Source organism: Haliotis rufescens, unplaced genomic scaffold (genome assembly GCF_023055435.1).
Source record: "Haliotis rufescens isolate VD_foot unplaced genomic scaffold, xgHalRufe1.0.p SCAF_8, whole genome shotgun sequence".
Taxonomy (NCBI): Eukaryota; Metazoa; Mollusca; class Gastropoda; order Lepetellida; family Haliotidae; genus Haliotis; species Haliotis rufescens.
In genome coordinates this window covers 23,747,788-23,761,493 of record NW_025964372.1, presented here as the reverse complement: position 1 = coordinate 23,761,493, position 13,706 = coordinate 23,747,788, and the positions used below count along the sequence as shown (strand labels likewise).

Below are 13,706 nucleotides of genomic sequence, written 5' to 3'. Positions count from 1 at the left end.
ACACACGCTATATAAGTGCAATTATCTTGAATGCGACGTTCAACTCCACTTCAACTCAACTCAACTCAACTCAACTCAACTCTTCGTACGAGGATCCGCTTTCCATGGGTTCGAATCCCACATTCGCTTTGTAAAAGACTCTTGGTAAATCAGTATCATCCAAAATTGGTAAACGTCAGCGACCAGTGATAGTCACGTTGTGCCATCCTACTTCAATAAGTTGCCATTCCGAAATATAAAGGAAATATTGCTGTTCAAATAGGTAACACCCAACTCAAGCTTTCATTGCAGTATATATTTCCTGAGGTGATTTGAGTGAGTGAGTGAGTGAGTTTGGTTTTACGCCGCTTTTAGCAATATTCCAGCAAAATCACGGCGGGGGACACCAGAAATGGGCTTCACACATTGTACCCATGTCGGGATTCGAACCCGGGTCTTCAGCGTGACGAGCGAACGCTTTAACCACTGGGCTACCCGACCGCCCTTGAGGTGATTTGAAATGGTGTAACTGGTTAACGACGTCAATTAGTATACGTGAGGTGTTAAAGCATCGACCCGTCAGATTTAAAAGTATATTAAATCATCATCTCAATTCCTAACAGTTATAAAATTCAATACAATTTCGGGAACGCATGCGAAAGCTGAAGGACTCGGTCGTTTACGACCAAGGCTGACAATCGCAATATCCATGGCGGACAAAATCCAGCACCGAAATTCAATTTTTAATTTGGTTAAACTTTACGGTGGCCTCAGCCTGAATGTTGTTATAAGTGATTAAGGGCTACACCTCACTGCATTTGTGGTTATAGTCTGTGTAATTAAAGTGGGCATGTTCTCTCGCTTTGTTTGTTTGTTTGTTGTTGAGGGCACGGGTGGCCCAGTCGTCTGAGGCTCCGCGATTCGCTGTGCAGAGTTGCGTCCCTTGGGCACGCCAGAAACCTATGATTGTGGGTTCGAATCCCGGTTCGCCCCTATTATGTTTCTAGGTTTGTCAGCACCATACCCTCGCTCGTGGGTTTCTGACAAGACATCGCTCGTGTCTGCAATCAGCAGATCCTGGCACGCCAAGGGGAGGGAGGTGACATGGGATTTAACGTCGCGTGCGTGCGTGTATGTAGTCAGGTTGTCTGGTGCTAGCCTACTGAAGTACCATGCCGCAGTGTAACATAGATACACCACGCAGACAGTATACTGACCCCAAGCAGACCAGTCCTTGTTTTAGCCCTTTAATGCCGAGCAGCAGGCAGGGTAATAACAAGTACCATCTTTTAACGTCCTTTGGTTTGGCGTGGCCGGGGATCGAACCATCGACCTTCCCTTTTCAGGGACCCAAATCAGGATTATGCTGCGCCTAAGACAAATCGGCATCAGTATTAAAGCATGTGCCTGGGTTTGTTCATTTGAAGTGTTAGCAAGGTAAAATCATTTAAAAAACCGATGGGAGTGTAAATCAATCTCATTAAAATCAGATCTTAGTTCTCGCTACCGTTAAACAAATATCAGAGGACATCCCATTAGGGGTCACGTCAGAACGACCTTTCATCCGACCAATCAGAGCGTCGCTTACCAGATCATTAAAGTGACAGTCGGAATGTGATTTCTGATCATGCAGCCTCGAAAACGTTAAAACGGGGTATTCCGAACGATAGTTACGGGCTTAACGACCGAATCTATACAATCTAGACCATATATTAGCCATTCTAGAACGTTCTTTTGTTCAGATTTCAAATTTTTAAGCGAGATTTTGTCAAAATATGTTTCGAAGCGTAGGCGCCAATTTGAAATTAGTGCCGTAAAGCACGAGAAAGCTGCGTTCTGATTGGCTAATGTCGACTTCTTGTCAGTAATTCCATTGGTCGGTCAGAGTTTGCCAAAGGTCGGTCTAACGTGACCCGTAATGGGATGTCCTCAGATTTTTGTTTAGCGGCAGCGAGAACTAAAATCTGATTTTAATGAGATTGAGTCGAAATAGGATTCGAATGCCGTAACTCATTTTCCACTGGTACTCTGGACTAGTCTTTCGGACTCCCTTTGTAAACATTAACTTTTTGGGGGGTTTGTCGTTTAACGCCGCACTTAGCAATATTCCAGTTATATGACGGCGGTCTGTAACTAATCGAGCCTGGACAAGACAATTCAGTGACTGACATCAAGAGCATCGATCCACGGAATTGGGATCGATGACATGCATCAACCAAGTCAGCGAGCCTGACCACCCGACCCTGCTAGTCGCCTCTTACGACAAGCATAGTCGCCTCTTACGGCAAGCATGAGTTGCTGAAGACCTATTCTAACCCGGATCTTCACGGCCGGCAAACATTAACTGGAAACCCATCAAGGACATTAACCTAGCACGGTTTAGTTCTCGGAGTTGATTCCTGCCCAAATGTCTTTGTACCGCAGCCTTGAATATAATTAGAACCGCAATTCTGCATTTGATAACCTACATTTGTTCATATCACTATTTGAAAGTGCCTGGCGACCATGACTGACTAAGAATTACTTTCTCATAATTCCCGCGGTGAAGCGGCCTTTCAATCAACTGTATCAATCAGAGCTTGTTGTTGAGGTTTGCAACTTCTAACGGACAATCTGATTCGAGTATTTTCCATGATGTTCACGTCCTGTACGTAAACACTCCACTGCAGCAGTGCTTTGTGTTACCATACTTGGTTTACATAATTTATTGCCTCAAAAGTACAAAAGGATCGGGGTGGGGAGGTGGGAGAAAAGGGGAAGAAAAGTGGCTCTCTCTCCCTAACATAAACATTTAGGCGAGTCCCTCTCTCTATAAGTATTAGTGTTGAATCCACACACACATACACACGCTCGCGCACGCACGCGCGCGCACACACTTATTACATGTATTTTACAAGAACAATGATATCACAAGAGATAAATGGAGAATCTCACCCAAGTGTTTTTTTTAACAAATATATCTACACGAGTCGATAAAAGCAAACCTCGGAGTTTTAAACTTTTATCGACGAGTGTTGATATATTTGATATCAAAAGACACAAGTATGAGATTCTTTTTATCATCCAACATCATTCTTCCAACTTTTTCAGTTTGTAGACAGTAATAAGATGTGTCTAAGCGTAAAAAGAACTGCTACAAGCTTCAGTAACAGAGCCATTAGTGATGTCATTTGATTGTGACGACCCCAGTGATGTCACAATGGCCTGCAAAGCATTGTGATGCAATTTCATTGCAGCGATATCTACAATGTAGATATCGCTTGATCTCACCCAAGCGATGTCTCCTGTGGGAGCCATGGCCAGTTTTGGATGATAAATACACATTTATATACAAATACAACACTCAAGGAGGTGCTTTAACCCCCTGGATGCCAGAGGGACATATATGTCCCTCCTCTACAGCCCTCACTTTGAAGTCGAATAAAATTCAAAATACATCACCCACACAAATACACTTTACAGTTTTGAATAAGGTGGGGAATTCCCTGTTCTGTGATATCACCCACTGGCATTTTAGGCCAAGCAAAAGTACTGAACATGACCTCTGAAAATTAGGTACATCGTAAATGTCGCCATTTTTTACACATTACTAAATCACCACTCACGGCGTTATTTACAGCATGTTTTGAAATCTAAATTTCGGATATTTACTCGGAGACATGAATTTCAAAAATAGCATATTAGTGATCACGGGTATCTGTCTTTTATGAAATCACCAATGATCATTCCAAAACATCTCCGATAACCCTAGAATCGTTTAGAATGTTTTGGGAAAAAAGAAAACACGAACGCCGAAGTGAACTTCCCGCCATATTGGATAGTGTTTACAAAATCACGTTCCAGGTACATCGGTTATGAGACACCTGTAACATCGCGTATATTTCAAACTTATCTGCGATACCTACATCCTTGAAATCCTCATACATTTTAGAATCAAATGACCAGTGGTCTTTGTAACCAATACAAAGTGGCTAGATGAAATCAAGCAAAATAAGTTAGGTGTGAAAACGAACGCCGTGCTCGAAAAACTGCACATGGTTGAAATGTAAACAAAGCAAAATTCAGATTTTACACAGTGTAGCATATTCTCCTGTTTTGAGCTATCCATTCGTCTATTCGTTCAAGATATTGGCTCAACATTTTCAGAATATGCATGGGAAGAGAATCGTAGGAAGAATTAGGGAATTTCAAATAGATACATTGCAATGATTTGATATTTTCAACAGAAGTTGTCAAAGTTACCGTTCTGGTTGACGCCATGACTGACGCAAAATCACGCACAAAGACAACGGTATTTATCGGAATTTCTGACTATTTCCGTTTGTTTCAATGAAAATTATGACATCAAATAACAGTTCATAGATTGTCAGAATGTTTCTGATTACTTACATGTCACATTTATGTTTATACGATCCCTGAATCAACGAAAGTCCCCTCGTACTGTTGAAAGTGTACACGCCATTTTGTAAAAGTGGGTCACAGGTAGTGATGTCATACGTCAACATTGTTGTACATATTTGGTAATTTCTTTGAGGTGAAGGTCCTTGAATGGGAGTGCACACGATCACTGTATCATGCTGTTTACAGTTTCAGTTATGGTGTATATTTTGCATGTCTTTTATACATTTGTTCACACAATTAATTTCACTTTGGATATTTGTCAATGTTCAAAATGAAATCATACGTACATATATAGGCCACAACATGTATGAACGAACCTTTGATAATCTCCTGTTTGTTTGAACATTGTTTACATAACAATGTGATAGGTTATAGTGTCGACTACGATATTTATTTCCTTTGGACAAGTGTTACAAGATGAAGTGTAAATGTAACTGCAGCATGTACGTATTTCTTGCATTGTGTAATAAGTCAATATTATAAGTTCATATAACCAATGTCCACGAATAGCCGTTTCATTTTATTTTATAACTAAAACTGAATATATTATTTTAACAAAATTGGTAATATTTTTCGGTAAAATATATGCACACATTTCTGAAATGTCTTGGTCTTGGATTTGTCTTTTATGTCGTTGGATGATATCTAACGATTCGCCAGGTGCGCGTTAGTCACAAACAATTTACGAATTATTCCTCTCATTTTGCATTATATAATCGATAGTTACATTATTTTTTCAATATTGTGATCACAGGATAGTAAACAGTTTACATTATTTCTCCAGGAATTGTAAAATGTATAAAAATAAAACCCATGCCAGGTACCCCGTTGGTTCAAACGTATACGATTATCCTGATAATTCTATACCAATAGAGCGTCCTTGCATCTTTTATTGTGTAAGAAAATATAACATAATCATGAACAAATATATGTCCAATATTGAATATAATTTTGGTTGTTTTGAAATATTCTTTTGGGAATTTCATTACGTAAATTGATGCCAAACAGGTGCGTGTCTTGTCCAATTAAGATACACAATAAACTATCTAATTGTTTACATATTCAAGACATTATTTACTTGGTGAGAGCAGTCATTTTATGTTGTGTCGAAAAAGCGTCAAATTCCGTTCCACACATAGAGATTTTCCACACCATGAACGAAAATTAGGGGAGATATATATTAATCAAAATACCAGTGTCGTCTTTTTTCGACGTTATCAAAGACATGAAACCAGCCATGACGTCAAAAGGAATCGTGTTATTTTTAGGGTATTTCATAACATTTGATGATAAGGCTTGTGTTCCATTAATAATGATGCAACATTAGTCAAATTACACTTACACAATCAGGAGAATGTTGGAATCTAAGGACTAAGTTATAGGTTAGAAAAGGCCATCCATTTCTCTATTACCTCCTTTTTATGAAGTACGATTTCATCATTTCTTATAGGTATATTTTATAACTAAACGTGTACAGTTTCAATATCGATATTTGTGTTGGAATAGTTTGGTTCCTCCTGAACAAAACACCACGAAAATATATTGTCCTTACCCACAGCTAATTCTCACCAAGTGACCTGAGTTACAACAAACTAGAGCTAAGCATAGCGGAGTTATGCCCCCTTTTCTTTGTACGTGTGTAACCTCTCTGTCACCTTTTGACGTCATAGAGAAAAATCAGTTTTCGTCATTTACGGCATGCTATTTTTGGAATTGAATGTATGTCGTTATACATACGCATATAATTCCATTTGATATGTAGTTATGTCGTTCAGATATTAGGCAGTATTTTGTTCGCTCACAGTTTCCGTAAAGCTTCTTAATAATTTTTTTTGTCGCACAGTACTTTTATCGGTGTACGCTAAAAAGCGGAGAAATTTACTGTTTTTCAACGCAGAAACAATTCTCGGACAACACTTAGGAGTGTCTTTCTTAAAAAACGGTTTGATATTTACAGTTAAATTTACACTATCAAATAAGAAATTTAATATTCTCCACCTCTGCGTAGTTTTATAGCCAGAGGTAGATCCAGTGCCGCGTGAGCGCAATTCTCGCACAACCTTCACTTTTCCGATCTTAAAAAAATGTGCGTCAGAAAAAAAACTCGGCATCCAGAGGGTTAACATTTGATGAACTTTAAATGGTTGTATTAAATAATATGAAAACGTGATGCATTCTAACAAATATGTATGAACTGCTTAAAATCAGCTGTTTCAATCAGCTGTTGTTGTTGATATTTGAAACCTCTAATGGGCAATCATAATCGTGATATAATATTAAATAACACACAAATATGAATACACATGATGTATATTTCCTGTACACAAATACTGCAATGCTGCAGTGCTGTGTTCCCTTACTTTCGTCCATCAGTATAAGATTTTACAATCTCCTCTACAGAATATCTTCATGCTATCTCTGGTTCAGTCTCTTTTAGAGCTGTGGAAAATGGTCTCTCAAACAAGTGAATGGTTTCAACGTACATGTTGTCACGCATAACGCCATATTTGTTCATTACGTCATCAATGCACCGAACATCCGCTCGTACATGCGTATGCACCACAAGGTCTACAGATGGCGTTGCTATTGACTTGATGTAGGATATGTGACGACTCAGATGTTCTGGAAGTGACTCCAAATCGTCTCCATACAGCTCGATGTTGTAATGTAGGCCTGATTTCTGATGATAGAAGTCCCCGATGGAGAAAAGCGCAATATTTTCAAGAAACTGATTTGAATGGCCGCCATAGTTGGTACTTTCAGTTTCCTCTGCACATGCGTGGTTACCACAAGGGAGACAACTTCCATCAACAGAGGCTAAAATTAAAGTTTTATGCATGAAATGTCTGATATTGGACGCCACCAGCTTGTACGGTTTACAGTGGAGGAAAACTCGCCCGTCTGGGAAGAGTGTCCTGCAGATACTGCCGGACGAGATGATGGCCGACATGTCACTGGCGGTCACTCGATGAGGGACTCTTGATTGGGGCCAACAATTGACCATCTGGACACCTGTTGACTCGAATTTGTATAAGTACCTTTTCTGTAAAAGATAAGAAAGACGTTTACTTTCAGTGAAACGTTCGGGAGATATGTCTAAGAGTTGCGCCCCTTAGCCGTGCCAGGATTGATGGTGTTCGAATACCAACCTGGACACGATGATGATCCTTGCGTTGTCGGTGTTATACCCGTGTTCGTTGATTTCACGAAATTTAAACTTGTACGTTTCATCTAACAGGTGAGGTGAGGTGAAATGGGGTTTAACGTCGTGTCCAAGATTATTGCACTTATATAGCGACGTGTGTGCACATGTGTGTGTGTGTGGGTGGCTGGCTGGCTGCTTGTACTAGTCCGGACTGATGCCGATTTATAGTGCTAGCTCACTGAGATACGATGCCGCAGTTTAACATGAATGCCCCACAAAGACACAGTATACTGACTCCGAGCCGATCAGTCCTTGTTTTAGCCCCTTAATGCCTAGCGCCAGACAGGGTAACAACAAGTACCATCTTTTAACGTCTTTTGGTATGACGCGGCCGGGGATTGAACCCCGGACCTTCCGCTCTCCGGGCGAACGCTCATCTAACAGTAAGGTGACAGATGTGAAATACTTTTCAAAGAGGCGATAAGACGAACTGCGTGTCCACCTTCCTCCCAGTCTTCCCGCCTGAACCCAAGTGGTGGAAACGTGAGCTGACATGTCCCACGCCGTGTTTTGGCTGTAATTTGGCTCAAAGCAGCCTGGTTCCCTGGGTATGCTGCGCTGCGCTCAGTCCAGCGCCAGCGCAGCATACCCTTGGAACCAGGCTGGGCTCAAAGCGGCGTAAAAGACAAATCACTCGCTATGAAAATATATGTGTATACCTTCTGCAGGATGTGGGAGTAGCCATGCTGGTCCGCATACTGCCGCTGTAGCCGCTCGGCTTGAGTGTCAATGACGACGATACTTTCATACTTCAGTTGGTCGTTGTCTCCATGTGCTTTATACATGTGTCTAAGCAGCGCCTGAAAAATACCCTGACCTTGGTACGTGACCTTGACCCGACCTCCAATCCTCACCATCGTCTCTCCCTTGTCAACAATCAGGGCAGCGTGAAATCCAACCTGCGAACAGAGTGAGTGAGTGAGTGAGGGTGGGAGGGAGCGATTCCGGAACTCGAACCCGCGATCTGCTGAACCAATTCATTGACAATTCCACCCCACCCCTTACTTAAGAAGGAGTCATATTGTGAATGAGTATGGTCTTAGGCCGTTTTTAGCCATATTTCAGCAATACTACGACAGCGGACGACACCAGAAATGGGCTTCACACATTGTACCCATTTAGGGAATCGAACTCGGGCCTTCGGCGTGACGAGCGAACGCTTTAACCACACCGCCCCTGAGTTTGGATAAACACCACTTTGAACAGTATTTCAGTTATATCACATCGTGTCAGCTTGTGGGAGGAAAGTGATGCATGTGAAACCCACGAGCACGGGTATGGTACTGACAAACCAAGAAACGTTATAACGGTGAATCTGGGATTCGAATCCTCATGGATTGTATCTATCTATCCATCTATCTATCTTGAACTGCATTAACATTATGCTGATATTCTATTAAAGCACAGTTTCTTTTGGGGGGCCTCCATGGCCTAGCTGTAGAGCGTCCGCCCGGAGAGCGAACGGTCCGGGGTTCGATCCCGCGTCATACCAAAAAGACGTTAAAAGATAGCACTTGTTGTTTCGCTGTCTGACGCTCGGCATTAAAGGGCTAAAACAAGGACTGGTCGGCTCGGAGTCAGTATACTGTGTCTGACTGGGGTATTCATGGTAAAGTGCCGCATGATGTCTCATTGGGCTAGCACTATAAAACCGGCATCAGTCCGGACTAGTACAAGCAGCACACATATTCATGCACGTCGCTATATAAGTGCAATAATCTTGTCACGACATTAAACCCTATTTCACCTCACAGCTTCTTTTGTTTTTGTAAAGCTTACCATGTCTCCCTCCACTTCACAGGCGAAGCAGGTGCAGTCCGGGTCGGCAACATACTCGGGATATTTGTCAGGTAAATAGTCTCTGCCCTCCCACGCGTCAGGCAGGACGCCCATCACGGCGTCATAATCGGCGTCATCGACCTCTCGGAACGTCAGCGGGATCGACATCGTCTGCAATCAGTGTATGGGAAGTACAGTAGGCGTAGGATATAGTGTGGCCTCCATCCCCATCTGGAGGGGCGGTGGGGTAGCCTAGTGGTTAAAGCGTTCGCTCGTCACGCTGAAGATCCGGGTTCAATTCCCCACATGGGCACAGTGTGTGAAGCCCATTTCTGATGTCCCCCCGTAGTGATATTGCTGGAACATTGCTAAAAGCGGCGTAAAACCGTACTCACTTACTCCCATCCCTATCTGGAAGGCAGGCTGTGACATAATGCAGGTCTCAGACGTTTACCACTTCGGTGAAACCCACGAGCAAGGCTATGGTGCTGACAAACCCAGAAACATACGGGGCGAACCGGGATTCGAACCCACAGTCATAGGTTTCTGGCGTGTCTAAGGGACACAACTCTGCATAGCGAATCGCGGCACCTTCAACGACTAGGCCACCCATGTCCCCAGATCCAGGCACGATTTAAGAACGCAACACTGAACGGCAAAGAACAACGCCGCTGAATGAACAGTGCCATCACTTGGGAATACATTAAATATTCAAGACAAATGTTTTAAAATCACGAGAAATGATCAGTTCAACAGACTATCGATAGATCATAATTCCTACATCAGACCTGCAACTAGTTCGTCATTCTTAGCCAAACCAACCCATGTACTCACGTGAAACTATATCCAGCAGTCGTTATCGTTCAGCAGCACTGTTCCAGGCGATGTAAACATCTTAATCAGTGCGAGTGTGTTGGGTTCAGAAACATGTTATGTAAATACGATGTCGTGTCATGTACACCACCAGTTGGTCGCCGTACCAGCATGTACCTGTCTGGACTGGCCAGGGCGGGCGATGTGACGCACCTGCCGCTTCCGTGACCTTAAGGGCTGAGCCTGAGATTGACGGAGTGGTCCTCACAAGTTTTAACCGGTTACAGTGACCCACTGGCATGAATCTGTGACTGACAAAAACAAACACGACTACAAGCACACACGGCTACACGCAAAGGGAGCAATCACATGGTCGATCACCGTTTAGGAGATATCTTTAATTGAATGATTGTTGAAAGCTATATGAGTGAAAAAAACACTTAATTGACAAGGCACGACATCCGTCAGTTTTCAAGCTATTCAGTTCATGTTTTTGTTATTTTGGAGGGATGGCATTGTAGATTTGAATCCACTCTCAACTCAATACCGACTAGACGGACCCTTAAGTAAACAAACCTAACCTGTATAAACCGGATGATGTAATGATAAGTTAACCGTCGTTGTTAGTCTCTCATGTTTTGTTCATATTGATATGATTATTGCTGCTGCTACTATTAATACCTTTACGTCATATCGTTTATGAATTCGTCCGGAAAGGGTGTAAAAAAATAACATGATGATCGAAACATGGACGATGGTTCAACTGAATGGCGTTTTCTTTTTAAAAAGTCTGCATATACATGAAGATCAATACTCGAGTGATTCCAAAACATTTACCAATGTCATATATTTGATATATTTGTTTCACCAAAATGAAATACTAGAACCTAACGTGCTTATTTGTATTGAAGCATTATTTTGTCACCAAAAGCTTCACCATTTCTAAATAAAAGGCAGAAGTACAGCTAGCTGTAAGTTGAGCCTCTATTTTTCCACTTAGCACTTTGGTCGTATCCTCGTGGGCACAAAAAGAGTGACTGAGTTTGGTTTAACGCCGCTTTTAACAGCATTCCAGTTATATCACGGCGTGTCAGCTAAATGTGTGAGGTAAGCCCGAAGTGATGCAGGTCTCAGAGGTTTACCACTTTGGTGAAACCCACGAGCACGGGTATGGTGCTGACAAACCTAGAAACATAATTGGGGAGAACCGGGATTCGAACCAACAATCATAGGTTTCTGGCGTGCCCAAGGGACGCAACTCTGCACAGCGAATCGCGGCGCCTTAGACGACTGGGCCACCCGTGCCCAGCACAAAAAGAGATCTCCGGAGCCACTACATTATCGAGTAAATCAGTCCATACCACTTCGTTTACCATTTGTCAAATTACCTTATTCCACTTTTTCACAACATGAAAGGTTTAAATGTGAGATATACATATCCAGACATGTGTTTCGGTTAGTACCATTTGCCATGAAAATCCGACAGTCTTGAATCTATTGACCTGAGACGCTAATTTAACACGATACTCACTACAGGATGTATTCAAGGGCAGGTAGAGTCAACTTGGCAACTTGGCCGATTGTAATACTTTAGGGCTTACTTAATCAGATATTCTTGACCAAAATTGAATTTGAAAAAAACCGAAATACCGTCAAAACAGACTATACAAAACAAGCGAAATCGTCTTTGAAACAAAAAGTCTACCACTGTGGGGAATCCCCTTACTGGAGGTTAAAAACGGGTTACCGGTTTCTGACGCGCTGCGCAATTTCAACGATCATGAAGATCGGGCCGACGCCCAGACTGCCTGCTTCCGCATCGGACCTTTAAAAATAGGACCGCCTTTTGCTGCCTGCTCATCCATTTGATTACCTTGTATAACTTATGTCACCTCAGTAACAACACAGAAGATGCCTTCGTTTGTTTACTCTGAGGATTCATCCCAGACAAGCATTTATTTTGTTGAATAGGTCCGAGGACAGCTGATGTTTTGACGGAACAAAACTTTGTCCAACCAAACAGGATGTTAGTAATTAAACGCAAGTTATCGATTATTTATTGTTATTTTAAATATTCACAATGTCAAGATCAAAGGTCGTTTCACACATTCAACAATGTATGCAATGTTGATATTTTTTATTTCAGACACAGTATAAGTAGAACAGTTAAAGAATCAGCCAATGAAAACAGTTGTCACCGCTGTGCCTAAGGCCACGCCCCCATATAGGTTTGTTTTGGAAGCCGATTACAGAGCGTGTGATTTCAGCACTTTCACTGACATTTAAATACTTTCGACGAATATTATGAATTTCTCTCTCTCTCTGAAATTGATTAATGTATCCAGGAAAAGTAATATTCGCAACAAAATCGCCGTCATTTTTTTACTTGCCCTTTCACAAGGTAGAAGGGAAAAAGTAAAAGACACTGTCTGTCTTAGACAGACAATAAAAATGTTTTCATTGTATTTTATGTCCAATTAATATTTTTCAAAACAGTAAGAATCTACACAAAGGAATAAATTAAAAAATGAGTATATTCCAGTCCACCAGATACAGTGACTCTTTGCTGGACTTCTAGTCTTCTCTACCACTAACTCTAAACATTACATGCTAGGTGAAGATCCGGGGTAAAATAGGTCTTCAGCAACCCATTCTTGTCGCAAAAGACAACTAACGGGATTGGGTGGTCAGGCTCGCTGACTTGTTTGATGCATGACATCTTATCCCCATTGTGTGGATCGATGCTCATGATGTCAAACACTGGATTGTCTGGTCAACACTTGATTATTTACAGACCGCCATTGTATACCTGGAATATTGCTGTGTGCGGTAAAACAACAAACCAAACCAAAAGACATGCTACTTAACTATTTCAGGGGAAGTCACTCTGAAGTGATCTTACAGCTACCTCCCTTGGGGTCTCAAGCTCCTCACAGCGATAGTACGTTCCCGGAGCTCTCTATACTATCGCTGCCACCAGTCAAAACTCCCAACTGTGAATAGGTGGCCACAACCATGCTTGGAGTTGAACTCGCAACCGAATGACCGTTATGTTTACAAACAAGTGTCGACTGTCGTGCACCGAATACACTTATCGCTGCTAAATTACTTTCTTCGTTTGTCAATTTGAATTTCTGTTTCATTAAAACTATCGTGTTATTGATATAGTAAGAATGTAAGGGAGAAGTTGGTTGATTTTCCGTTGGTCTGCAATCTCGAACCAATCTGATTATCAAAACAACAAAGTAAATTCGTCTGGAAAACATGGTCAGTCGTAAACCTTTTCAAATTGAAATATGATGGCATTCCCAAAGACATAAACAAAAGTATAAACGTTACTACATATGGGGTTTGAGGGCAAATTTCAAGATTCTTGTAATGGCTGCGCCCACACTGGTGGCAGCGATGTTACCGAGAGTGTAACGAAGGTGTCACGCGCTGGGAAGGAGCTTGTTGGGGTCTTACACAAGGGACACAACTCTTTATTATCATTTTCGGAATTACTTCCCTTTGACCACAAACCGACAAG

At 41.9% G+C, this 13,706-nt stretch overlaps 1 protein-coding gene across 1 annotated transcript; it reads right to left on the bottom strand.

The window, feature by feature from the left end:
* Window positions 1-6,643: 6,643 nt before the first annotated feature.
* LOC124139303 (histidine N-acetyltransferase-like) lies at window positions 6,644-11,210 on the bottom strand. The gene is made up of 4 exons (XM_046506267.2): window positions 10,199-11,210; window positions 9,365-9,535; window positions 8,245-8,484; window positions 6,644-7,423 (listed from the first exon to the last, which is right to left on the bottom strand). The coding sequence occupies exons 2-4, from the start codon at window positions 9,530-9,532 to the stop codon at window positions 6,788-6,790; spliced, it is 1,044 nt and encodes a 347-aa protein (XP_046362223.2). The 5' UTR covers window positions 9,533-9,535; window positions 10,199-11,210; the 3' UTR covers window positions 6,644-6,787.
* Between the last annotated feature and the right edge of the window lie 2,496 nt (window positions 11,211-13,706).